Source organism: Megachile rotundata, chromosome 14 (genome assembly GCF_050947335.1).
Source record: "Megachile rotundata isolate GNS110a chromosome 14, iyMegRotu1, whole genome shotgun sequence".
Classification (NCBI taxonomy): domain Eukaryota; kingdom Metazoa; phylum Arthropoda; class Insecta; order Hymenoptera; family Megachilidae; genus Megachile; species Megachile rotundata.
In genome coordinates, this window is record NC_134996.1 from 13693114 (window position 1) to 13719857 (window position 26744).

At 42.7% G+C, this 26744-nt stretch overlaps 5 protein-coding genes across 7 annotated transcripts in view; 1 reads left to right on the plus strand and 4 right to left on the minus strand.

Moving 5' to 3' along the window:
• LOC100878133 (hydrocephalus-inducing protein homolog) overlaps nucleotides 1–4598 on the minus strand; it is a 28442-nt gene extending 23844 nt beyond the window's left edge. The window contains exons 1-17 of the mRNA XM_076539788.1: nucleotides 4166–4598; nucleotides 3969–4107; nucleotides 3754–3881; nucleotides 3493–3694; nucleotides 3181–3394; nucleotides 2998–3122; nucleotides 2842–2935; nucleotides 2487–2710; nucleotides 2356–2423; nucleotides 1844–2136; nucleotides 1547–1786; nucleotides 1254–1381; nucleotides 990–1176; nucleotides 635–873; nucleotides 458–577; nucleotides 320–403; nucleotides 72–253 (exon numbers count right to left, since the gene is read on the minus strand). Of these exons, the coding sequence (XP_076395903.1) occupies nucleotides 72–253; nucleotides 320–403; nucleotides 458–577; nucleotides 635–873; nucleotides 990–1176; nucleotides 1254–1381; nucleotides 1547–1786; nucleotides 1844–2136; nucleotides 2356–2423; nucleotides 2487–2710; nucleotides 2842–2935; nucleotides 2998–3122; nucleotides 3181–3394; nucleotides 3493–3694; nucleotides 3754–3881; nucleotides 3969–4107; nucleotides 4166–4289 (2791 nt within the window). The 5' untranslated portion in view covers nucleotides 4290–4598. The remainder of the gene's footprint in view (nucleotides 1–71; nucleotides 254–319; nucleotides 404–457; nucleotides 578–634; nucleotides 874–989; nucleotides 1177–1253; nucleotides 1382–1546; nucleotides 1787–1843; nucleotides 2137–2355; nucleotides 2424–2486; nucleotides 2711–2841; nucleotides 2936–2997; nucleotides 3123–3180; nucleotides 3395–3492; nucleotides 3695–3753; nucleotides 3882–3968; nucleotides 4108–4165) is intronic.
• Nucleotides 4599–5233: 635 nt separating this feature from the next.
• LOC105663811 (uncharacterized) lies at nucleotides 5234–6241 on the minus strand. Its single transcript, XM_012295280.2, has 2 exons — nucleotides 5931–6241; nucleotides 5234–5716 (listed from the first exon to the last, which is right to left on the minus strand). The coding sequence occupies exons 1-2, from the start codon at nucleotides 5999–6001 to the stop codon at nucleotides 5368–5370; spliced, it is 420 nt and encodes a 139-aa protein (XP_012150670.2). The 5' UTR covers nucleotides 6002–6241; the 3' UTR covers nucleotides 5234–5367.
• A 180-nt stretch (nucleotides 6242–6421) lies between these two features.
• Nucleotides 6422–10103, minus strand: LOC105664107 (uncharacterized). Its single transcript, XM_076539478.1, has 3 exons — nucleotides 9884–10103; nucleotides 9374–9827; nucleotides 6422–9129 (listed from the first exon to the last, which is right to left on the minus strand). The coding sequence occupies exons 1-3, from the start codon at nucleotides 9895–9897 to the stop codon at nucleotides 6619–6621; spliced, it is 2979 nt and encodes a 992-aa protein (XP_076395593.1). The 5' UTR covers nucleotides 9898–10103; the 3' UTR covers nucleotides 6422–6618.
• A 257-nt stretch (nucleotides 10104–10360) lies between these two features.
• Nucleotides 10361–17781, minus strand: LOC100878475 (beta-hexosaminidase subunit alpha). The gene is made up of 11 exons (XM_012295291.2): nucleotides 17508–17781; nucleotides 16230–16452; nucleotides 15575–15696; nucleotides 14970–15342; nucleotides 14432–14724; nucleotides 13854–14113; nucleotides 12799–13592; nucleotides 12036–12165; nucleotides 11568–11772; nucleotides 11422–11498; nucleotides 10361–11267 (listed from the first exon to the last, which is right to left on the minus strand). Exons 1-7 carry the CDS (start codon nucleotides 17685–17687, stop codon nucleotides 13415–13417), a joined length of 1629 nt encoding a protein of 542 aa, XP_012150681.1. The 5' UTR covers nucleotides 17688–17781; the 3' UTR covers nucleotides 10361–11267; nucleotides 11422–11498; nucleotides 11568–11772; nucleotides 12036–12165; nucleotides 12799–13414.
• Nucleotides 17782–22049: 4268 nt separating this feature from the next.
• brp (ELKS/RAB6-interacting/CAST family member bruchpilot) overlaps nucleotides 22050–26744 on the plus strand; it is a 55630-nt gene continuing 50935 nt past the window's right edge. The window contains exon 1 of one of the 3 annotated variants that reach the window (XM_076539472.1): nucleotides 22050–24615. In XM_076539472.1, the coding sequence (XP_076395587.1) occupies nucleotides 23830–24615 (786 nt within the window). In that variant the 5' untranslated portion in view covers nucleotides 22050–23829. The remainder of the gene's footprint in view (nucleotides 24616–26744) is intronic. The other 2 variants (XM_076539474.1, XM_076539473.1) reach the window with 2 other exon arrangements.

The window sequence follows — 26744 nt, forward strand, 5'->3', positions numbered from 1 at the left end:
ACGTTCAGATGTTTTCGAATAGTACGAAAGGAGGAAACGTGGAAAAACTGGAGGAAGAAAACTCATCGAACCTCTCTGCTGTAATTTATCACCGTCAGGACAGATGTCGACTCGAAACGTTAGACCTCTTTTACTGAACCAGATCTGCGGTTCGGTTAGAGTCACTTTGAAGGTAGATTTTCCGATCAATTCACGCTTCCCAATTCCTTGTACCATTCCAAAAATATACCAGTCTTCGAGCAGGCACTCGTTTCTGTTACGAGAATTGACTTAAGCTTTTCATTGTTCGAAAAGGACTTCATTTTGTAATAATACTCACACTTTCCAGAACAATTTACACTGCACAACCCTCGTTTGCTCAGGAGGAATATCCACGATGGTAGGGTCCAATTGAAACTTGGTGCTAAATTCAGAAAAGAGTGAACATTCTTTCATTTAAACTTGGCAAAGATTTTACCTATTCGTCTGCAGCATTTTACCACGATAGAACTGCACCTCGGGCTCCGTTGTCCACACTATTTGAATAGTGCGAGTAGCGTAATTTGTCATAGTTATCGATCGATTTATTACATGGTGGCTATAAAGGAATGATGTCTCAGTATGCGACAAAAACGATAAAAAGATCATTTAAAACCTGAAGAGAAGGCCTAGGTCGTAGACGGGAAATATGTTCGGATCGAAAACAACGCTGCATCCGACTCCAATCGCAGTGACTTCGACTGGAATTGTTCTACTGTTCAGAACAGACAACAAAACGGCGTTCTTGACTTTTCCCGTGTCGCGGAGGAATAATTTCACTTTGATTGTCATTCGCTTGTCCGGCTCGAGGTCTCCTGATTCTGGGTCTACGATCCACGATGAGTTCACGTGGTCCTTCAACATCAAAAATTATATAAAATTCAAATTTGTGGTAGGTTCATTAAGCACGATTTTCTGATATATTCAGATGCATTCGGGTGATGAATTATTTATTATAAAAATTGTAATACCAAAGTTATGTTGAAATGAGCAGGTATCGGTGAATCGTTGATCGCCACAAGTTCTGTCGTTTTCTCCTCGAGAACATGAACTTCTCCGAAGTCGAAAGACATTGGTTCCACGGAGATCACCGGTCCTTGTCCGGTACAGGTGATGGCGCAGACGGTACTCGATGATTTCTCGCCCATCGTTAACATACTGCACAATTAATTTTCCATTAATTGCTTATATCATTTATTAGTGGTATTACTTCAGAGTATTATTGGTGGCATTACTTCAGGGTGACTTTCTGTGTTCCCAACACCTTCGTGATAATTGTCACGTTAATTGTTCTCGACTGATTCGCCTTAATGTAGCCTTGGTACGTCGACAGAGAGTAGATCACAGGTGTGTCTTCTGTCACCTATGTAAATTTCAAAATAACATCTGTACGAAGAAATTATGAATAACATTTTTATGTAGACATGAAGAATAACATCTGTATGAAGACATGATAACATCTGTATGATAAACAACACTGAACATTATTAAAAAATGCATTGTTTAAATAATTAAACATGAACCATACTTGTTGCGGTATAATATAGAAGTACCCATCCAGATCGGAGGTATTCTGCACCGTAAAAGACCTCGAATAGGGAAAATTGATAAAGCAAAATCGAATTGTTATTTCCGATGGAATTATCAATAAGGTAGCCACGTGACCAAAGAACTTGACGGGTAGGGTTAATGGATCTAGGTCCGAGTCCTTCATAATGACTTGAATCGTCGTTTGACCAGAACGAGCAAGGTTAGCGATGTAGGTAACCTGTGGAAATTATTTATTTCTAATTGAACTGTGGTTAACGGTAGTCGTGATGCTGACTTTAATTCTGAGGAGGTCTTGAGCTGCAACGACACCTTCTTCGGGTACGACGTAAAACTCTCGAGGATTCGAAGGGAAACTGCTTTTTGTGGGAGCCCTGATGAATTCTTCGTGAGTCAGTGGTGGTTGGTTACCGTCGTTCAGCACGGTTATGGTGAATGCCACTGGCATTAGGGATAAATTATTCAAGTAGACTTCTTGTCGGGCGCTGAACCCTGAAATTCGATTCTTGAATTCGACTATTTGAGGTAATTGGATTCGGAATTTTAAAGGGTAAGTTTGGAATTTTGGGACTTAGGAACTTGAAGACATAGATTTAGATCTACACTTAGATCTAGGGACTTAGAGAAATTCGGTACTTTGAGACTTCAGAATTTTGGAAATTTGGTATTTAGGAATATCGGGATCTCAGCGTCTCTTAGAGCCCCGAAAGCAGGAAATTATCAAGCTACCATTGCAAGGTACACCCCGTTTCGAGAGAAGTACCGAATATTTAAAAAATTGCAATTTACCTAGAGCAGTAGTTCCAAAATCGAGGCTCTCCTTATCAAAGTGCAAAGTCGGGCATACGATACATCCTCTGCAAGAAGCATAAGTTGACATCAAAGAAGAAGCGGTTCGTAAGATGGATCAGACTACGTACTTGATGTGCAAGCTGAGCACTTCAAGGCTCTCTTTCACGACGAAATCGACCCTTTCCACGAAATCTCCCTTGCGATTCGAGGAAAATGACAAATTGAAAGATTTGTGCTCGCTGGGTTGCAACTTGAGACAAACGGGTGTTATTTCAATTGTACCGCCAAAATCGCTCTGTTTCGGTCTGTGAACCAACGTTCCAGGAATGTGGCCTTTGTTCACGGCTACTATCTGAAACAATCTCATTCGATATATTTCGATGGCTGGAGGTAAATTGCAGTTTCAAATACTTTAAAGTTATCAGGATAATTGTAAATTAAAATGATGGTTATCTACAAGTACGCAAAATAATACAAATTCACCTCATAATTATGCACGGAGCACAAATAAATATTTTCTACATTGATTGTGAGCACGTTCAGACGAAGAACAGGTCCCTTTCCAGTTCCATAAAGGCTGTAAAATCAAGCTATATAATTTTCTTTAAATTATTTAACACGTTAGAATTGTTTTTTTACCTCAATGGTACTCTATTCTCTAAGCCTGTTATTTCTAAATAAGCTGTGCTTGTTACTTCCCCTATTTCCATGGCGTAATAAAAGACTGTGACATTGATGGACGATTGTGGCCAAATTTCACCCTCCTAAATTTACAAACAATTTACGTACTCTGCTTCTTATTATTTTTTAATTTAAATTTACCTGTGGTACGATCGTAAAGAATAGGTGTTTGTACGGAAAAGTTTCTTTGGTCAACGATTCCAATTCGTCCGCGTAAATTCGCTGGTAAATCAGTTTGTGAATATCGGGGGTGCACACGTGATAATATTCGAGGTCCGCGTAACGATCCAGGTCCCATTCGTAGACTAAGTGACATAACTTTTTATATCTATAGTAAAAACTTTCTTTTAATATCCTGCGATGTCGACAAATTTTAATGCAAGATTTAATTTTATGACTATAACGATAGTTAAAGTTTAAGAAAGTTTTATTATTTATAAAGATTCTGCTTACTCCTCTTTTTGTTGATTATCCTCTTCCTCGCTCTTAAGCATCATCCACTGATATTTAACTATATAATTACTCCTGTTATGAATCGTGATAATCTTGCTTCTGGACAACCCTAAATCAGTGTCCTCCATTCTGACGCTACCCCTGTCAATTCGAATGGGACAATTTTCTGCAGAACACTGTACATGTATCTCCAGTTTTACTCCTGCAAACATGTCACTCATCAATCGGTTCTAATAATTATTTAGTTGATTCCTCAGTCACCTGCATCGTATTCCAGGAACAATTTCCCTTCAAAGTCCCCAGCTTTCTTAGACATAAAATGTACATTAAATTGCACAGATTCTTCTTCCTCTATTCTGCCCTTCGAGGGCTCGATCCAGAAACGTGGACTGAAATTTTCCACAAATATCATAACTTGTCTTTCAAATTAGCTATTTTTTTATGATTACTGCTGTAAAATAATTTAAGTCGTTTACTCGTCAGAACAAATAGTGAAAACCGCCTCAGCATCCCCAATATTCCTCACAAAAATGGTCTTCGTAGAAACGATCTTCACTGCAGTCGCCGGTATCTCGATTCTATCAGGGAAGTCTAAAATCCCTCTCGATCCAATGGCTAAATCAATTATTTCATATTATGAAAATTCTATTGGAATAGTTCACTAAAATTTTACCTATAACAGGTACGATTAATTCTCCGGTGTCGGTAGCAAATTTTAACTGATATTGGTAGTTTTGTTTCCTCTCGGGTATAAATGTCACGGTGTAAGAATTCGCGAGTCCTGGTGCCAACATCATCGAGTAATAACTTCCGCGGTGCTCGACGGTGAAGAAGGGATGCAATTCACACGACGTTCTTACGTATTTCGGTATCTTTGTTCCCAAAACAAATTACCCTTTATCTTCCTTTTTGATTCTTATTCATTTTTATTTTATATTGAAAAGATATCTATGTAGAATGTTTCAAGTGTTATGTAGGTGTTATTGTGTACGCTTTAATTTTTTAATAAAATACGTTGATATATTGAGATGAGAGAAGGTAAAAATGAAATACAACTCTAAAGAATTGTAACACGAAATGAATTCCCGAGAATAATGTAACTCTAGTTTGTCGATATCTAATAAGGTTTTAATTAGTTGGCTGTTCACCCCGGTCTTGTTTCGAACAGTCACCGTCACGCTGCAAGCATTTCCGGCAGTGAATTGTTGAAAAATAACGACACTAGGAGTGATCTCGAAGTTGCAATCCTCTAGACCCGAAAAAAAGCAATTTAACTTGTGCTTCAACTTGAAGAGATGCCTGGTTCTCTCCTCTGTTGTCATCGACATTTGCCTCATATATTCTGACGGAGATGCACCCTGCTGAATAATTAAAAAATTTTCATCCCTTCATTTTTGTTCGAACTTCTAACTATCAAAATTGCCGTTCTACGCTTTGAATTTCTTCATACGGAAAAAATTCAATATTAACCTCTGCTTCGTCCTCGGTTTTGTATTCCGATTTTTGTAGCAGATGCTGTATAATTTCTGTTACGTTAAACCTTTCTGGTGTTTTACGCAGCTTCTTTTCCTCTTCGTTCATTTTGATCAAATTAGATTCGCTCTTAAATTATATTTTATAGTAATATTTTTTTCGCTCATTGACAGGAAGTATTACAAGTGAATAGCTTCGATACTTCGATAACACATATCGAAGTAATTTACGCACATGTAGACTTTCGTAGAAATAAAGTGACTCAGAATACTGATCTTAGATTCTTTTATTGAACCACTTATACAATTTATTTTCTATTAACACGAATTCGAGTAATTTTGTAATTTTACAACGCTGGAATAAAATATTGAGAAGAGACGTTTGTGAACAATCCTCGATTTTTCAATAAGGGCAACAGGGCATACAACTTGGAAGGCAGGGACTACACGGTGGAGGAGGGCAAGTTGATACTTGCACGTTCCTTCGCGCAGGAACACTGAGTAATAAACGAAGTCGTGCATTCGGTGGTGAAAAACAGGAATCGGGAGGGTAGCCAACTTCTTTGGCGAACGATTGCAAGAAGCATAATGGCGGTACTCGGCAGGGAAGGGGTGGAGGGGGTGCACAACAGGGCATTTTTGATGTGCAGCAAGCATCAGGTATTCCTTCATAGGAACATGCTCCTGGACAGGGACCTCGGGGACATCCTAAGGGTGGACATCTTATGTTGCATATTTCTGGTTCTGGTTGTCTGCGATTAACATTGTTCTATCATCATCTTATCTTTTTATTTGAAACCTTTCTTAAACTTGAGAGAAGGGTAATTCAATTCAATGTTAAGGTCAATAATCTTCGTTTAATTAAATTGAAGTATTTAGAGTTCACAAAGAATTTGTTTAAATCTTAGTTTTTATGGCTAGAGTTAGGTTACTTTAATTTGATTAAAATGTGTATTGAAAACTTACCGACAAACAATTTCGTTAATAATGTCGACTAGTTCATTCATGTAATTACGGTCATTTGTACAGGAACCCATCGTTAAGCTTTAAATTCTTTATAATTTCACGGAGAATTTTGTAATTATCAAGACAAAAATTTTGTGCTACCTTTCAAATAAAAAATAAAATACAATCACCGTCATTGATATATATAGATATGGACAATTCATAAAAAAAATAACGTCGCTTAAGAACGAGTCATTTCGTCGGCGAATGGTATTCTATCGGTAGACAGCAATTTGCTGATGAGGACGAAACGCCGTTGAAATAACGTGGACAATAGAGGAGAAGGAAGAAAAGCAGCAATTCTAGCAATGAGGATGTGCTTGACGTTGACAGGGAACAACCATTGGCGTAGCTAGGATTTTCCCGTTGATCACCATAGATTCTATAGCTACAGATATCACATATATCAGGACAACATATCACCATTTGTGAAATCAACACAGAACATCGAATCATTCTTTCATAAAAATCCAAATATACTTTATTAAAAACACAAAAACTCCAGCCACATTCTTTGAATCCTCAAGATCCACGATCCTCTCGCTTCAAAGAACCCGGCCGGCTACAAATTACATTTTATCAAACCTTCACAATTATACCAAAATATCAAAACGTAAAATCTGAAGTACAAAAAGTCTGGGAGATAAAATCAATAAAGAACAGCGGGTTGTAAATGTCTGCTGGCAATCAGAGTTTCGGGTGACACCATCTGTTGATTGGGCAAGTAGTCCTGTTTCCTGGCGAGATACCTAATCCCTCCGATAGTCTTGGCCTCGTGAATCTGAGGTTGTCCATACTGTGTCCCTTGGAAATGAACTTTGCTCTCCCCCATTTGTCCGTTCATGCTTTCGTAAGCGTCGCCACCGGCTCGTTCGAAGTTGACTTTGCTGGCTTCGATCCTCTGGAGCGTCCCCACGTCGCCTTCCCCGTTGTTTTTGGACAGGTTCCTGGTATTCTGGTAGTACTGTTGCATCTGCTGATAGTGTTGCGGATAGTTCGCGTCAAATTTGAACGGCATAACGTTTCCTCGAGGCATCACGGGGGTCATATTAGCCAAATTTTGGGCTGGAGGTTGAGGATACGCAGATTCGTTAGCCATGGTGCCATTTTCTCTCTCGGCTGGGACGCTGTAGTAGTTCTGCGGTGTCGTGGTTCTCTGTCTCGGATATTCCTTCACGAACTCCTGCTCCAGCTTCTTCACGGTCGCTATGCGCTGAAGAGGAGGGTTGTCAGGGTTTCTAGTGTTCTCCAGACCATTTGCCGATATGGTTTTAGCGGTTGGCTCCGAGTTGAGAACCAGGAGACGCTTCCGGATCTCGGTTTCCGTCTCGCTGCGATCCTGGATGCCGTTCAGTTTCAGCTGAGGCTTCTTAGAGGCGAAACTCGCCAGGTACTCCAGTCCCTTCTTCATCTCAGCGCTGATTCTGAGCTCTTCCAGTTGTTTGCGAGCCACGTCAGGGTCTTGTAGTCCATTGTTGCGTTTTTGAGGCCGTATTTCGTTCAGGTACTGGCGTATTTTGAGCAAACTGGATGGTTCTGCTGGTTGTCTATTCTGTTGGTACCTGGAGGACTCAATCGATTGAGTTTGCTCCTGCTGAGGAACGTACTGGTACTGTTGTTGCTGTTGCTGATGAACATGGTACTGTGGAACACCTTGTTGCTGTTGATGCTGGATGGCAGACGGATTTTGACCTGTATTTATGGGCATTGGAGTTACATACGGATGCTGATACACATTGTTCTGAGCTTGAGCCCCTGTCTGCTGCCAGTTAGCCTGCCATGATTGATAAGCCTGTTGATTCTGCATTTGAAGTGGATTCTGCATCTGAAGCGGATTCGGTTGATTAGCCATTTCGTTCACATTCTGTTGCTGCAATCGTTGAGCTTCCTCTTCCTTCCTCTGTTGATCTCGCAGCCTCTCCATCTCCAGGTACGACATTCTCGACGGAGTCAAATGTGCCATCCACTCAGGTTTCTCGTCGATGTTTCTCTTTCTTCGAGGATTAACCTGCACGCTTTTCACTTCTTCGTTCTCGTCCTGCCGTTGAAGGTGCTCCAGGTATTGCAGGTGCTTCTTCTGTTCGTTCAGCAACATGTCAAACTGTCTCCTCATGACGTCCACGGGTACCCTTTGCTGCTTCATGGTGTTCAGCAACTTCTCCTGGTCCCGTAGCATACCAGCAGTGAACTGCAGGGGCTTCCTGTTACTCTGAGGGTTTTTGTTTTCGGGTGGTTGCGGGTTGAGTGGTTGACTAACAGCCATTTGCTGATCGGCTGGCTGGTGGTACGCCACAGGGGCACCCTGCGCAGTGTTTTTGGGCACTGCTCGATGCTGCAGCATGGGATGATGGTAGGGGTGCACACCATGGCGTGCTTGATTGTTCATTACTTCCACGTTATAAGGCTTCAGCTGAGCCTTGACGCTCGAGTACTCCGCCACCTGGTTGTTCCTAGGCCACCCGTTCTGTTGGTTCATCGAGTACTCCAGGTCCCGTTGGTGCATCTGATTACCCGGTCCAACTGCACGCTGCATGTTCTTCATCTGATCCTGAGGAGATGTCATACCCTGCGGGACATATTTTCCATACTGCTGAGCACCGTAAGCTCCCTGTCCTTGGACCTGCGCCTGGTTACCCGCCATCTGCATCTGGTAGTTCGCAGCCCGCTGCTGCATCTGCATCTGCTGCATGTTCTGCTGCATTTGCTGACAGACATTCTGGGGACTCTGAGCTACATGTTTCGAGTAATGCTGGTCGTGATTGCTGGGCGTCACATTAGACATGTTAGGGTTCATCGATGCCTGTGATTGCGGTTGTAGTTGCTGTCCGGCCATCATTTGCCTGTAATTAGCTGCGTTTCGACCTCCTATCGGCTGCTTCTCGTAGTCAGTCTGTGGCGCTGCAATGGTGGGCTCCTCAGGTTTTCTAGCTTGGTCCATCGTGGGATTTGAAGCCTGATGGACAGGTTGAACTTTCATCGCGCAGGCTGCATCGTGGTAACCCTGATTTTGAACTTTCTGGGGCGAGTGGTCGCGTGGAACAAAAGGACGATGAGTCTGTCCAGCAAGGATCTGTTGCGGTAATATGGACTCTGACTGAGGATTCGTCTGATGAATTGGCTGATGAGGAGCTACCTGTTGCTGGCCCACGCTGTGCACGTGCTGCGGACGATTAATTTATACTTTAACGTGTCGTCGAAGTAGGATCACTTAGGCCATTAAATTGACCCCGAGGATGATCGAACTTATGTCTAACGGATTAACTAGAGAATGTTTAAAGAGGTTCGTGCGCGAAACTTGTCAGAGTTGCAGCTGACCTTGTGCCAGATATCCAACTACTGATCGAAGCTAATATTTCATTCTCAATTGAGATGTTCAAGTTCGATCAGAAACGAAAGATAATTACTTGAGGTGGTCGATGTTGATGCAAAGATTGAGAGGCTGTCGCAGCATCCCCTTGTCCATTGTTCACTTCAGGATTGCCAGCGACGTAATAAACACCAGCTTCATGGGGATTTTGTTGCGCGATCAGTGCACCGATGGGAGTAACCGGAGGACTCTCGAACTTCTTGATTTTCTCTGCCGGGAAATACTTCAGCCTAGGCGAGGAATACGACCTCAACTCTCTGCATCTGTCCTGAGAGTTGAATCTCGTCTTCGGAAGACACGCCTCGACCGCTTTGGTATCTTGCACGGACTGCTGCAAATTTTGTGGTTCCCCGCTTTGGAGAATCTGCGTGGACGGGGATTTTTCGGGCTTCAGCTTTCGATGATTCGCGTTGGACCTCGTGTACAAACTAGACACGCTTGGATGTCGAGAAGAAGCCCTCTGTTTTGCGTTCCGGTCGCCTGAAGTTTTCCTGTAGAAGTTCTTTAATGAGTTTTGTGCCTAGTGGCAGAAATGTGGATTTGTTACTTTTTGTTCATCATCGTTCAGAATTTTGTCCAGAGTCCTGACGATAATTATTGGGTCATAAGGATCCAGGTAATTTTCTAGCTCAAATTCTGCATCACTATCGGAGAAGAAAGATTCCGAAGGACTAAGATATTTTGCACGAAAGTTTTTAAAACCGAGACGAAAAATTAGACAGGCAGGACCGAGTTGCCATGGACACTTGTAGACACTTCTGGCTGGTTTACAATTTCAGGTTGTGTTCTCAATTAATGGACGCTCCATTTTGATTCGTGGATCGAAACGCTATCGTTGCAAATTAATAAATTGGAGATTAAGTAAAAAATGATAGCATAATATACATACAGAATTTACTATGTTTATTCATTTAATTTTGCAGTTAAATTAAATTTGGTAATAATCAAAATTTTAGTGTTTTCTAAAATAAAATTTTTTATGCATCTTATAAGAAATTAATGTTTGAATAAAGAAGCAGGTAACTGGAGTTTGTTATACTATTTTTATTTTCATTCGTTTACATAAAAACACCAATAAGTGTGTTCCGATGATCCTAAATTTTCGCAATGTCAGTTTGTCACTGCCAACAGAATTATGTGCGTCGAATGAAACTCATCCGGAACGTGGTACGACGAAATCAATCATTTCATTGTCGCAATCGTACCAAAATCTTGAAAACGTGACTTGATTCATAAAAAAAATCACTAAAAAAAATTGAATGGTACATGCTTTCTATTGCGAACAACATATTGAAATATTGAAATCCATCGTAATCACGTTCGATCGAACTGATCAATATTCAATTTGTTCGTATACAATCTATATTTTTAATTTCAACAAAAATTTATCTTTCGCACTTTACTTTGCAGTCGTACATATTTTCAGGGGGAAAAAATATGTACCATCGCAACACAAAGCCGCGAAAAATCTTCCAAATTAAAATTTGAAACGAAAAGAAGATTTGGCAGTGGCAAATAAACACTGTCGATTAAATTTTGGAAACGCATCGTCGATTGTCGCAATCGTGCTCCATCGAAATCGATGGTCTTTCAAAATTCAGAAATAAATTTGTCGTTCCGGTAATTCGTCGTTTTAGGAGAGTCTAATCAAAGTCATTCTCGAAATAATCACAGTTCAGTTCCGTCGCAAATAGAGTACTCGAATTAGAATATGTCGAAATTTGTGCTAAGACGCGTTCGTGTTAAATCAAATCTGGGATCGTCTAATAAAGATTATGTCACTGATTCATTAAATTATCGATAATTGGCAATTTGATTCGAATCGTTGCAGTCCTCAATCAGGATTTCGTTGACGCTAATTGGTTCTTCTTCTAAGCAATCTGCAGATTTCTTCGTTGGTGAATTTCCACGTTCGGTTCTTCAATTTGTTCCTGAAAAATATTATTATACATTTTTTTATTCGAATCTTTGTTCCAAATTGCTGATAGGAAAAATGATATATTGCTAAAAATCAAACATGTAGACATCTAAGTGTCCAGATCATCGCATCAGATATAATGAAAAATAAGATGATAAAATTCTCACCAAATAGTTCTAAAATCCTTTGAATAAACACGTTCCCTGAAGAATGATCCGTCACTAGCAAGGCGAGCAATAAGGCACTGTTCAAAAGACAGCGATATAGTACTATAAGATTGATGGGGAATTCAGTTAATTATGGTGTAACTAACTGCAAACTGGTCGACACGGCGAGCAAGGTGGTGGCGTGGGTGGCGGACAAGGCATACAGGGTACCAGTTTCTTGGTGCAAACGTAGGTAATGACTGGCGGCGGTGGTGGACAGGGTGGCGGGGGTGGTGTACACGCGACTATCATCTTTGGCGGGCAAGGAAGCGGGCAACAGGGTGGACAGGGTGGACACGGCCGTAGGTAAACCTAATTTCGAGCGGAGTTATCGAGTTAACTGTGATAACAGCCTCTTGGGATGCTTTATAGATTTGCTCTGTTCTTATGAGTTTACGTGTTTTATTTCCACGTTTCAATTGCTTTTTATTTCAATATATGTTTGGATGGATAAATATTTGGTTACATGATGCTATTACATTGCATATATTTTTCTTGATTATTCTACTCTTTTACTGTAAAGCAAATTAGATTACTTTAGGACAGGTATGCTAATACTTTTCGATGAGTCTCACCGTTGTTCTAGTTGGTTTCGGAGGACATCGAGGAGGGCATGATGGTCTGCATATGATAGTAGGTGAACACGACGAACAGCATGACGATGCACAACAAGACGAGCAATCAGAGATACTTCCGTTGCACCCTCTGTTCAACAAACAAATTCAATCATTTCAATTTTTATCAAAATTTGTAAACTAGCTGGATCGATTTTCGCACAAATTCGATCATGCTTCTCGTTTATCAAGAACAAATTGTCGAGAAAGTTGAAATTAAAGCTGTCAATATGTCGACCACGAAGGGAACTGATGGGCAGCTCATTTATTACAAGCTTCTTTCGGAGATACTTTAAGATCGGATCTTCTGCTCTAATTTAAACTTAATTAAAGAACGTTCGTTTCGTCAAGAATTTTAATATCAATCGTTAATTATCATCCGCGTAATTAAATTCGTGCGAATTTTTATTTATCAGGTTTTATGATAATTTTGTTTTGAAGTTGATAATAAGATTTTACTTTGGTATTTAGATAATTTAGTTTGTTTCGCTAATGAAGTACCCGATAACAAACTGATACGAGTATCATAACAGTTTTATTTTGATGCTGATATGTACAAATTACTTTTATTTTACCGATACCGATAATTGTATTCAAAAACAATTTAATCTGATCAGCGCACTGATAACAGTTTTATCTGATACTTGAATTAATTAATAGTATTTTTATTCGGAAGATCGGTGATTTTTATTTAACAATATAAATAATTTTATAATGGATTTACTTGAGCATCGTTGAGTTAGCTGAATAATGGTAGGCGAGAGGTATTATGCAGACATTTTCGGGAGATTTCAATCACTGTCATTGATCCCCCGATGATGGATGAGCCTCGATCCAACCAGAGACAACGGTGTCGGTGTGCTTCAGGATCATTCAGGGTCACTTGAAATTTTGGCGATGAACGAACGAGAAATGAACCGTCGTGATGGATTCGTTGGTTGTTTCGTTCGTTGCCTAAACGACGCGATTCTCTCCTGTTTACGGCAATCGATTTGTTTTTTCGCGGACAATTCGATTACAAGTTAAATTAGAACGTAATTAAATTAGAGGATAGAATATTAATTAATTATGACCATTAATATATTTCGTAGGCCTTCAAGATTTGTAAGTATTGTACATATTTTAATATTTCATTTCAAGATTTAATATTGTTGTTGAAAAAATTGTTGAATTTTTATATTTTTATATTTGATTTGAATATCACATTCGACTCAGCGTTCAAGGATGAATAAAAAGACACATCGAGGGTGATAAAAATTTATTAAATTCCCTGATACAATGATTCTGTCGTCGCACCCGAGAGTGTCGCGTTGTATAAATGGAAAATGTTTGAAGCGGCACTACGTGAGGCAGAAACCAGGTCCGTTTGGTGGTTGTGACGGAATTCCGCGTCTGTTCATGCGACACGAATGTTCCTCGAGCCTTTGTGCAGCTATGTTCTCGTCTGATTTTACGGTGCTCCAGAGACGTTCAGCTGCTGCACTAGCTCGCGGCCATATCCTCGAGTGTACATTGTTCCTGAAAATGACAGCAACCATAATAAACCAAGAAATTCGATTATATTACTCTTAAGCCTCTTAATTTTCTTATCGTCTTATGCAAATATTAAAAGGGTTCTCTAATAGGACAAAGAGATTTTATGAGAAGGTTTTATAGACAGATTTTCTTACAGGTCTCATAGGTAGATTTTCTGATAGGTGTTCAGAGTTTAATTTGCAATCTTAATTCAAGTACAGGTCAAAGTTCAGAAGGCTATTTAAAGTAAATTTTTTCGCTTACTTGTCAACATATTCTCCCCACATGCAGGCCTCTCCACCGAGCATCAAATGAGTTGCATTCGAAGCGCCAGCGAATGCCATGGGATCACATCTGTAAAACTTCTTCCAGTCTCCTCCTCCAGCAACGTGGTCCAGGTACCAGCAGGCTGAGAGCAACACCGAGTGTCCTGCCTTCGTTGCACCTTCCAGCTCCTTCGCCCAGTTACCGGTCCACACGTGCACCACTGTGTTGTTCGGCATTTTTACTCCATTGTCGAACACCTGTAGCACACCGTAATCAAACTCACAAGCTCAAAGTCCCAAATTTATTTCCTCATTTCTAAATCCTCAAATCATCAGACATTCCAAACGTCCAACAAAATATCTAACGAACCGGCACTAAAATATTCAGCCTCCCAAGGCCCTAGAATTAATGGCGAATGCAATCAGCCCGAAACGAGTTTTCTCGAGACAGATACGGATACGCATTTTTCAGGATCGCCTCATTTGCAACTTTACGTTCGGTGTCGCGATAGCGTTCCTCGAATCCCTCGTTTTATTGCTCGGTCATTTACAGCGATTTATTGGACGGAGACTCACCTCTTGCCATACTATGGTGTTCGCTTCCAACGAATCGGTGATCTGAAGGAGCTTCGCTATGTACTCTCCCTCGAGGAGCGCGTAGTTTTTCGACATGTTTCGATGTTTCATGTAATCGTTGATCTCTGGATTGCTCATCCAGCAACTGAACGGCACCTCGTCGCCTCCTAGATGAACGTATTGATCCGGAAATACCTGCACGATCTCCGCGAACAGGTGACGTAAGAACTCGTACACGTTTGGATTTATCGGATTCATTGGTCCCAGTTTGCCGGTCGTCTTTCCTTCTGCATCTGATGTACAAGGGTACATAAATCTTTCTTTGTATCAAGATTCAGTTCTCAGACTTTTATGGTCTTTGTAATAATTTTGAGATCTGGTCAAATTTTTATGGTACATTTTAGCTTCATTTGGGTCGAAATGGATGTGATAAAAAATCTTTTAATATGGTGAAAAGGTTATCAATATTCTAACAACGTATTTCAAAAGAAATTAAGCTTCATAGATTTTTTTTCTGAAAATTGGGAGTGAGATTTACCGTAGCAAGTGGTCAATAGCTCAGGATAAGCCAAACCCCATGACCTGGTATGTCCAGGGGTATCGAATTCCGGCATGACTCGAATACCCCTTAGCCTAGCGTAGTCTACGATCTTCTGGATATCGTTCAACGTGTAGACCATCGAAGGATGGTACGCTCCTTTGGCGGATAAGTTGGGATATTTCGAGCTCTGGTACGGGAAACTGTTGTCGTCCACGATATGCCAGTGGAGGACGTTCAATTTGTTATAGGACATCGCGTCCAGAGTCAGCAATATGTCGGAGATGGGCAGGTAATGGCGGGACGTGTCCAGCAGGAGACCACGGTGGCGCAGTTTTGGACTATCGTGGATCGTCTGACATTTTATCTTCAGCTACGAAATACATCGCAACAAATACATCCTCAGGAGAAGCAGGCATCAATGGTGAGTTAGTTTTTTAATTTTAGCATGAAGTACATTTTAAGTGAATTTTAACAAAACATATTAAGATGAAATTGTTATTGAATAATAAGTTGACATAGATGTATAGAATTATCTCTAGCAGATGACGTGAATAATTGATCTAGTCTTAAAGAGTCTAATGTCAAGAGTATAGTATACTCACGTTAGAACCATCTCCAGCTGGCGATATCAGCTGTGAGAAGGTCTCGAGACCCCTAAGAATTCCCCACACAGAGTCAGCCACGAGTTTCGCAGCGGTAGACATCTCGTTTATGCTAAGAACATCTGGAAATGTTCAGTTACTTCTAGTTAGAGTCAGCCTACAATTTAATCTAGAACATCTATGCTAGATCCGTGAGGATGCGTGACCCCCGGACGTGTAGTGACACCTGTAGACCCCTATCCAAGTATCAGTTTCGCGAACAAGAGGAAAAGAATTCCGTATCACGTCTGAATGTGCGTATGAATAATTTCTGGAGCTTATTTCTCTTGGTAATCGCTCGGATTGACCTCGAAGTTAAACGCGATAAGAAATGAAGGAAAATCTGGCTTTGTTCAATCGCCTGACTCAAATCTATCTTTACTCTTCGCGTGTTTTGTGCTACTTTCTGCCACCGCATTTTTCATACTTCCAACAGTGCATTAGGATTATGATGTCATTCGACCAATGTCAAACGTCTTTAATGTAAATGACAACTGTTCACAATTAAAGCGATTAAACATCGGTGTAATAAAAAATATTGGCCTTGAATGACTATAATATTGATCTTCATGACTGTTTCACGGAAAGTAGTTTTTTGGGAATGAATATTACTTACACGATTCACTCATCTGCAAGTGAGGCCAGTGGTTGCCATCTTTCTCGCATGGCTCCCCTAAATGGATGTTCAGAGCAGTTAGAGTACCTTTGGAGGTATCGTTTCCCGATGACGATTTTCCATTTCCTTGCGAATGGATCTTCGCTATCTTTGCTTCCTTCAGGATGATTGCTTGATACCTTTCTACTGCATCGGTCACTATATCGCATGTTTCACCAACTACCTACAAAATTCATTTATTTGCATGTTTCAGTAGTAACTTTATCCTTATCGCATCGTATTTATACAATTCCCGGTTGTAATAAATTATATGGTGTATTTAGCTATAATTGCGTGGAAAGATTTAAGTTCATTTCAAAATGGAGCTAATCAAAACGATGAACAATCGAGCAGAGGTTGAGATCATCGTGACACAGGAATCCCAGATTTTACGTTTGTTCTTGCTCGTAAATAAAGCGTCATCGAAAATGACGTACAGATAACGATGGCCATTAACTGTAATTACTATAGCAAATATGAGCCAGATAAAACCGTATAGGAAGTTCAAACAAGATAAAGTAATTAATACTGACAAACGTATCGTGCCAATTTATTTAACGATCAATCGGTCATTCGTTGATGTTTTCAATGGTTTCTCGCGTGCTAACCTTCACGTGAAAACGGAAACCATACAATCTAATTACCAGTTTAAATGCACGGTATCATTGGTCAAGAAAGGAAACATTATAAGCGATAAATATTCCTGTTAAGTATACACAAGTAAGAACCGAAAATACCTTGTTTGAAGTGAAAAGTTAAGTATTCAATTTTTGCTGGCAGCTGAAGATGAAGTTCAAAATTATGCAGAGGTTATTGAAAACTAAACATTGAAGCGAAGAAATTGTCTCTTCTTCTATAAATTATGTACATAAAATTGACACAACTTTTTCAATCTTTGTCTACAGAGATAAGTTTTGGGGTTCTCGCCAGACTTTGAATTAGAGAGTTGGGAGTTGAGGAGATTGGAAATTTGGGAAATTGGGGAAGGAGGGAAGTGGGGAACTGGGAAGGAGAGAGCTAGGTAATTCCGATATTTAGAGAATGAAGATATTGGGAGATTGGCAAATCTTCGAAACTGTACCTTCTCTCTACTTATCCTTAAACCCACAAAAAATCCAAATCAATTCTACAAAACAGGGTTCCCTGGTTCCCAAAGACCTCGAACCCCCATCAACACTTGAATCTCCAATCACCCAAATACTTGAATTACTCAGGTACTCATGCACACGAATCACTCACGTTAAATTGAAAAGTCGAAGCACGCAGCAGGTAGTACGCCTTGTTGACCCGTCTATGTTCAGGATAAGGCCAAGGTTCCCCATGAGTGGGCCGTACCCATGGCCCAAAATCCGGGTTCAGAGCCTGCGTCTGTATTATCAGCGCCAGCAAGAACCAAGATCCCAAAAGCATCGTCCTCATGTTTGGTTGTCAGGTGTTCGAACGTGGAACGATGCGACGCGACGCCAGCGACTGGTCATCGTCTACTGACCGCTGAGAACGATGCGTACGGTAACGAGAGTGGTAACGACCTTAGTCTGCGCCACTTAACTTTCATCACTTTGCCTAAGCGGAGTCTCACGGTCAAGTGGGAACAACCAGTCCACTATTCGACCGTGTCCTTAAACATTCCTCTTTCCGTGAATCTATCTATGGATCTTGAACGTTCTTATATGGCGATGGTGCAATTTATTTGGAGTTGTGTGGGACTTTATTTGTTGAACTTGTGGGATCTGGTAGATGTTTGAAGTTGTTGGAAAGTGTCGATGGTTTTTAATTTTTTTATAATTTTATTGTACTGTTGCCTTTTTGCTGCCTCACTGTTCTGCTGTTTCATTACTTCACTATTATTCTTACATGGCGATGGTGCATTTTACGGAGTTGTGTGGGACTTTATTTGTTGAACTTGTGGGTTCTGGTAGATGTTTGAAGTAGTTGGAAAGTGTCGATGGTTTTTAATTTTTTTATAATTTTATCGTACTGTTGCCTTTTTGCTGCCTCACTGTTCTGCTGTTTCATTACTTCACTATTATTCTTATATGGCGATGGTGCATTTTACGGAGTTGTGTGGGACTTTATTTGTTGAACTTGTGAATTCTGGTAGATGTTTGAAGTTGTTGGAAAGTATCGTATCGATAATTTTTTTATAATTTTATTGTACTGTTGCCATTTTGCTGCCTCACTGCTGTTTCATTACTTCGCTATTCTACCATTCTACCGTTATGCTGGCTCATTTCACCGTATCATACTGCAATTTTCTGTACGTAGAAATGATATGGAATAACAGACCGAGATGTGGAGTGGTTAGGGAGAGAAAGGTGTAAGACGAAGTGGGTTGAAGAAGATAAGAAGATATCCTTGAGAAGCATAAGCACGCGAATATTTGCGTGGAATTAGGAACACGACACCCTGAATGAGACAAGTCGTGTCTAAATTAATTAGAGAATGAAGTTCAGCCGAGCGTGATCCGCTTCGCGATATCGTCGGCCAATATCGAGGCGGAGAGCCAGCGAAGTGCAAAGGTCGACGATCGCTCGAAATTATCGGAGCTGAATGCCGGCTGTAAACTCGATGTTAACTGACGGCACACGAGTTTTTCTCGATTACTCAACCCTTATCAAACTGAAGATTTATGGACGGTTGCTAAATCAGCTCCAATAACGACAGTTTGGTGTAACAAATTGATGTATTCGTTAAACAATGATAAACACCGGCATGAATGGTCAGACGCGAATAAATGAACATTCATAAGGGTTCTTGAAAATGTTCATTTCCATAGTTTGTAGATAAAGAAAGCGATAAATTTCAGATGAAGGTTTGATATTTGCAATCGTTCACCGTGAAAAATATGCTCCACAAAATGTTGCAATGATGCATCGTGAAAGGTTATAAATTCCGGGTAAAATATTGTTACAAATGGATGTTCATTTTTATCGACTGCAATATATTCGAGTGGACACTGTAGAAGGTATTATCCGATGAGCTCGTGCATTGTTTATACGCTGCGCATTACAACACTCATTTTATCGCGGATCAAACAATGTAGAAGCACGCATTTGCATCGAATACGAAATTTCCTACTACCTCTATGCTCGCGTGCACATCGCTAGCATTTCCGTGGAAACAATTACGATCACGAACTTGCAATGACTTTGATTCACTATTTTTAACTATACTATCGTTTCTACCTTCGTACAGTCTATTTCCAGATATGGTTACCCAGTGCAACGCTTTCCATACACTCGATAAGGTATTCGAATTTCTATCAGGATTAATATACGATCGTATGTGTACAGCTTACGTAAAAATTCCATCTTTGGCGATATTAAAGATCCGAAGAATGTTAATCTCCATCAGGGCCGTTTGAATTTATCGGTAGAAACGCAAACTTCTAAGAAACTAATTTTCCATCTAATCCTTGATATAAAACGGACCGCAACAATGTTTCATAAAGGAATGTATGTTAAGAAGCCTGTGTGTATTCGATGGGTTCCTTCGGAGCCCGAAAGCCTTTGGGTCAACACAACTTCGTCAAACGATAAATTCGTAGCCGGTGGTTGCCGGTCCACCCTTCGAAGATTAGAGCGAACGGTGGCGGAATGAAAAACGGGGAACACTTTTCCCCAACGTCTGTGTTATCAAAGAAGCCAGTGGCCGATCGTAAAATACGAGCTTGCGCATTTCCCTTCGTCTTCCGTAAACGCGACAACGATTTCCAGCTTTTCCAACCGCCTCCGACAACGAACGCGGATTTTTCACTCTCCTTTCAAACATCTGGCGATCCAATTAAATTACGATTCATAAATTATTATTGCTGATAGAATTCTTAATTAACTATTCAATCCGAGGAAAGGTAGATCTTACAAATCTGATAAAATTTCTCGAATCTAATACGTTAATTACCTTTTCGTTTAATTGTAAGTTCAGTGGTTTCAGGAGAGATTCTAAATATTTCATCAAGTAGATGTTGAAAGGTGTTTATTCAGAAGTGATTAATTAGCAGTGAATATACATCATTATAGTATTTATATTTAATATATAATATTTACATACGAAACGAATGTTTGCAAAGTTGTGTAAAGACCGACTAATTGGGCTCCGTTTAAAGCTATGTTAAAGGTATTTACAAATTTGAACTTTTATAAAAACAAGGAATTAAAGAACGCAAACTGAGAGCAGACGCAATTGATTTAATCAATTCATTAATTAATTCATTAATGAGCAAGTTCAGTGATGTAATTTGGGTCAAGCACCCCAGGCTTTTCATAATGGTCCGTGCAGAGGAATTAATTTACAGCTTAAAGTTGAAGACATATAATATTAATTTTGCGCTACAACATTAATTATAAACATTCGCTATAAAATATGAAACGATCGAATAATACAGGGAACAAAATAAAAATTTTGTAATAAACTGACTGCGTTCCTAACCGATATATTTTACGAATGTTCATTATTTCTTCATAATGGAAAATTTTTTGGAAATCGGGGGCTGGAAGGACCAGTGATTTTTACGGCACTGCTCGGTGAATCGTAGCTTCATTGATTGCGATGTCGTACGCCGGGTCGACGGACGCCAGAGGGGTGGGACGAGGGGTCCAAAGTGGAACGTGCGTTCAGTAGCGTATCTCCAAACCTAGACTCCACTGTACCAGTCTCCATTGAAAATTTCTCCCCACAAATTTCCCAAAAATTCTGCACACAACCCTTCAACCCTTACCTTCACCCCCCATCTTCTCACTTTAGCAACCCTATACCAAATAAATTACCCAAATCTTCAAACCAGCTATTTCATACCAACTTATACAATCTTCGGAACATGTACTTTTGAGCGTACATTCAATTCAGGTTTATCGATACGGTTTATGAAACGAGGGACTCGTCGAGGAAAATTGGATCTTGATATCGGTATTGCTGTTCGTTTCGAGAAACAGGGCTTTGGATTACTCGAGGCACGTCACTGCGTCTGTCAGCCTTTGACTCTTCATTCACGAACCATTGACAATCGCAACGAAACAAATTCGTGGGGGGTTCGTTTTTCCGGCAGCAAGGGTTGCGTCGATTAACTTGGTAACCCCATTACCGTAACCACGCACAATGCTGTATAATCGCGTTGTTCCTAGCATTGATTTTCATCGTTGTTGCGTGCTCGTTGATGGAAGGTGGGCAGAGATCGTGCGGGTCGTTACAAGCATACGTTCCTTCAACTTCGTGCAACGCGAGACTCCTTTCATCTCGGAATCCTTTATTCGATATGCATGCTATTTCTCGTGTAATTGAAAATCGGAGCATTTCTTTGGTTATTCTGCTTTTTAAATTATGGAATGATTGAATTACTCCAAGTTTGAATTTTTCTGAGCTCTGACTTCTTCGGCTTTCAATTTTGTGCCATCGAATTGAAAGCAAATTTCAAACCATGTAATTAGTTCTCGAATTGCGATACAGATTACCCAAACTTCGAACCACGAAATCCCCAAATATCCCAACTTCCCTAACGCCAGCTTCAGGTATCTAAAATATCCCCAAGTTTGAAAATTGTCCAAAGCGAAAATCCAAATCCCTAGAAGCCCGAAATACCATCGGAATCAACCCCATTCCGAAAAGCGCGAGAGTAGAAGAAAAGCCAGTCGAAAAATCTGCGTTCTCTCTTCTCTCCGTTCCAGCATGGATCCATGCGCGCGCACGTGCGCGAGAAGGAGAGTACCGGTGGCGGTAGGGATGGACTGCCGGCGAGGGGAAACCGGGAAAGAAAATTGTGGGAAAGGGGGGTTGTGCAGGGGAGGGTTGGTGCGCGAGAATCGAGCGAACGGACACGACGCGTCGCGTCGCGTCGCCGGTGTCGTGCTCGCGATAGTAGTAGTCGTCGTAACGACGCCGATGACGTCGACGGAGGGCGCTGGCGACGCGGTCGACTTAATCGCTGGTAGTAGTAGCCGGTGGTGGTGGTGAGGGCGGTGGTGGTGGTCGTAGTGGCGTGCGTACAGGAGGCGGACGCGCTCGTGTTACCGGTTGTAGGGGAGGTTCGTCAGCGTGTACCGTCGAGTGGAGAGAGGAGAGGAGAGCCGGAGCGGGCCGAGAGAGAGAAAGAGTAACCGGCTACGACGAAACGAAAGGGTGTTTCTGCCGGTTACACGGTTAGTCCGTGAGCGAGCGTTGCCCGGTGTGGTGTCGTGGTTGGTCGTTGACGCGGGCTCGGTCGAAGAGGATTTCCCGGCACGTTTCCGGATCTCGCTGGTGTGTGTGCTCGCGCGCGTCCACCAGGGGCAGGGAGGAGGGCGGCTCGGGACCGAGAGAGGCGGCAGCAAGAGGGAGAGACGGGGAACGTAGGTGTCGGTGGCGAAGGTTGGTGGCGGTAGCGGTAGAGTGGTGCACGGAAGTGGCGGTGGCGAGTCGTGGTGGACGGTGGATAGTGGCGGTCCGGGTGGATCGGTCGGTTGATCGTGTTCGAGACGGTGACACGGGGGTCGGTAAACGCGTGGTGAAAGATCGGAGCCAGCCAAAGGAGAGGAGAGGAGCAGAGAGGACGACGACGGATCGGGACCGGAGCGGAGACGCCGAGGATGAGATCGATAAGGAGACGCGGGTTTCACGGAACGGGAACGACGCCGCGCGTGTAGGCACACACGACCGGGTAAACATAGGCGCGTGAAACGCACGCACGCAAGCACGCACGCACGCGCCATCGAGGAGAGGCTTCCTGTCAGAAGTCGGTGATCCCTGGCTGGACACGATCCGGAACGATCGGGGACACTCTCGGTCTCGAGGAGGGCGAGAGAGAGAGGAGAGACCGGAAGAGAGACACGGAGAAGAGAAGGACAGAAGATCCATCGGATCGGAGGAGCCACGGACTCGTCGAGGAAACGGGATCCTCCTCCTCCTCTCTTTCTCTCTCCCCCTCGATCTCTATCCATCTCCACTCGATGGGCTTTGCCGGTGAAAGAAGGTCAAAGATCGATCGTCGAGTACGAGGGTCGTGACCTCACGCACACACGGAGAAAAGCCACGCGTGCAGCACGGCTCTCGACACCGACGAGGTGGATCCTTGCGACGGGAACGGAGGTGGCTCCAGGTGGATCCGAACGATGAAGCCGATCGATCGCCGGGACTCTGGTCGATCGTCGCGTTAGGCGTTGTCGTCGATGCCCGCCGCTCGCCGACGAACGTTCGCGCGTAGAGTAGAAGGATTGGCAGGCCGATTCGTGGCCAAGTGGGAGGATCGGGACTCGTTTCGTCTAAATAAATGGACGATTAGAAGGAGGATCGAGAGGTATCCGGAACGAGGCTGTCCAGGAACGATGAATCCGAAAGGAAATCGAAGAATCGGCCACGGTAGTACACTAGGGAATCGTTAGAGGCGACCAATTTTTCACCGACGCGACACTAGATAATCGTACGAAAGTAGAGACCGAGAAGACTGACCGATCGGACAGGCGTGCCCGTAACTGGTTACCCGTGGAGCAGCGAGCCGGAGACTCGCGAGATCCTCCACGAGAAGGCGGAACAAGCTCGTAGCGACGAAAAGTAAACGCGAACCGGACCCACATAGGGAACATCCCGAGGAAGAATGTCTAGGGACCCGTATTCTAGCGGAAGCGGAGTGGTCGGACCAGGAGGCGGTACCCGTTCGCCCCGAAGCGGTCGTCGCGTGGGCGAGCTACCCACGGTCGACCGTAGCCCCTCGAGGAGCTACGCGAGCGGTCGCGGTAGTCCTTTGGGTCGCAAACGAGGCACCCGTAGCGGGAACAACTCGCCGGAACACCTCGGATACGGCAGCTACCATCACCATCAGCTGGGCAGCCCGTACTACTCCCGCGACGAGGACCTCGCCAGTCCCGTGATGCTCGAGGAGAGGGGCAGGAGTATGTCAACCGGGGGCGGTGGGGGCGGACATCACAGATCCAGAAGCGCCTCGAGACCCGCCATGTCCAGCTCGGCGGGCATGTCGGCGAGGTACACGAGCCTCGATCGGGCATCCGCGGGTATCCTCGATCACGATCGCGAGTTCGTGCCGATACGGGATCCGCGTGAACGTAGCCGCGATCGTGGACTCTACCTGGAGGATGAGCTGTACGGATCCAGATCGGCCAGGCAAAGTCCGAATCCGCACATGCTGCGTGACAGCGGCGGATACATCGGAGAGCTCCAACACCAGAACAACGATCTCCAACGAGAGCTCGGGAACCTCAAGAAGGAGCTCGAGCTGACGAACCAAAAGCTCGGCAGCTCGATGCACAGCATCAAGACCTTCTGGAGTCCCGAGCTTAAGAAGGAGAGAGCGTTGAGGAAAGAGGAGAGCACCAAGTACAGCCTCATCAACGAACAGCTGAAGCTGCTCAACTCGGAGAACCAGGTCAGTCGACTGCGGACCTTTCTTTCTTTAACTTTCAACCTCTCGCGCTGGAATTGCCACCCTTTTACCTTCCATTTCGCCTACGAATAACTCGTCGTACTACCAGATATCTCTTTGTGACCACGAAATTTCGCGAAACGCGGAGATAACGAGTGTACCGTGTCGATCGACCTCGTCGTTTAGACTCGTTTATATTCCTTTTTCATGGAAACGAAATTCGCTGAAAGTGCAGTGGGAATACACGAGAATTTGTACACGTAACCGGAGGTAACTCTCGTGGATCAATTTGCAGCGCCAGAGGTTAATATCGAATTGTCCCAGTTGCATCACGTTCCAATTCCATTTTCTGCAAAAGTTAAGTGTCGAGATCGATGCAATTTGGCAGTCGTTAAAAATAGAAAACCCCGACGAAGGTTACCCCGAGAAGTGTCGAATCTTTTCAATGTTGCATAAAGCGGCGAAAGAAAATTTTTGCTAAAATAACTGGAAGACCTTTCGTCTAACCCATTTACCCAGCTCGGTAATAAATCGTGAGCCCACGACTCCATAATAAACGCTGAAAGTTTGCACGCCAGAACACCCTCGGTGCGTTGGTTACTCGTGACCCGTTTCGATGACGTTCGCGCTTGGAATTTAGGTCGAAGCGATTAGGCTGCTGTCTCCGTACCGTATCGAACTAGAGTTTTTCGCAAAAACCTCCTGCGTCTCGACATCGTCTTTTCATAAATCATTGCAGTGCACGATGCTGAAAAGGCGAAATGTCAGTGGGTTAACCGAAGTAACTGCAGTTGCGTGGGACGAGATACTCGATTGTCTCTGGAGGAACACGTCTATCGATCAACCGAGAATCGCGTAACGCATTCTTCGGCATCTGATCGCTTCTTCTTGCTGCGATAAGACTCGCTATTGATTGGCCAAAAATGCGGCTCGAAGGTGGAGCCACCGATGAAACCGCGTTTTCGAACGGTGCCACTGAACGGCTGTCAAGTTTTTTTCGAATCGATAGAGGATCGATCGTCGCCGGAACCGGGTCTGGGTTAAGGAGGATCTTCTGGCCATTCACAATTGGCATCGCAACAAGTCCGACTTGAAGTTTCGTACGATGCGTTTTCTTCGGACGGGTCATGCACGCATCGTCTTCCTCGAGGACGACGGGTCGGATCAATATGTTCGCTGTTCGCGAAGCCCGTCACGTATTTATATAATGAAGCGTCGTGTCGAGTCGTTAACGAGCTGTACGCCTTTCAAGGGTAGCTTCTTTTTTAGGAATCAGGCTAACTCTGATTGACACGGACTCTGTAATTGTTACGTTGACAGGTTGGACTTCGATCATGATTATGTCACGTGATCGTCTGTAGGTTTATGATTCTTGATTGGCTAATTTAATTCTATCATCGTGAACGACTCACGTTTAGGTGATGAGCAGTGGAAGTTTTATAAATTGTCTCTAGGTCAAGTTTCAGAGCTCTACTAGAGAGATCAAAATTTTGGGATTAAAAAATCATACACTCCATGGTAAATTTAACTCGGTTGTTGTTCATCAATGCTGCCAGTTCGTCAGCATTGGTTGGCCTAGCATATTTTTGGCCGCGGCAAAGACATCGTGGCACATGAGTCATTGCCACCGAGACCAGAAGAATCTCGGGAAGTCAGATTCCCTGGCTGTCTGCCCACATTTATTTATTTCCTTTTTATCCGTGTCTAGGGAGCGATTCTCTCATATGGCGTAGACGCTCAGCCAATGTTTGTAACAGTTTAATCAGCAGTTCCTTCAACAGATCAATCTTTACTTCTATCGTGTATCTTTACGAAGATTGCCAAGTTTCTGAAGTGTAAGTTTCTGAATTCCCAAAATTTCACTGCAGTACTAAAAATTCCTACGTTGCGAAATTCTCGAGTTTCCAAATATCCAAGTTACCAAACTTCACCCCCGAACTCTCAATTTCCCAAATACCCTCGTCCTCCACACAAAACTGAGAACCACCCATCAGACGTGTAAATTACATTATCCGAGAATTACTCAGCGATATCGCGCCATAATAATCAATCTCCTTAACGAACAACGACGCGAATGTAGGAATGGTTGATGTATGACGTTGGATTCGGTGTATTAAAAATTCCGTTTAAAA

Excerpts from the sequence above, each read along its gene's own strand:
- LOC105663811 (XM_012295280.2), bottom strand. The coding sequence starts at position 6,001 with ATGGGTTCCTGTACAAATGACCGTAATTACATGAATGAACTAGTCGAC. Across the intron at positions 5,717-5,930 it reads ATTAACGAAATTGTTTGTCG|ACAACCAGAACCAGAAATAT; the intron begins GTAAGTTTTCAA and ends TGTTAATCGCAG.
- LOC105664107 (XM_076539478.1), bottom strand. Across the intron at positions 9,130-9,373 it reads ATCAACATCGACCACCTCAA|CACGTGCACAGCGTGGGCCA; the intron begins GTAATTATCTTT and ends AATCGTCCGCAG.
- LOC100878475 (XM_012295291.2), bottom strand. The coding sequence starts at position 17,687 with ATGAGGACGATGCTTTTGGGATCTTGGTTCTTGCTGGCGCTGATAATA. Across the intron at positions 16,453-17,507 it reads CTTCGACTTTTCAATTTAAC|GTAGTTGGTGAAACATGCGA; the intron begins GTGAGTGATTCG and ends TGAATTTTGTAG. Across the intron at positions 13,593-13,853 it reads TGGGGAGAATATGTTGACAA|GAACAATGTACACTCGAGGA; the intron begins GTAAGCGAAAAA and ends TGTCATTTTCAG.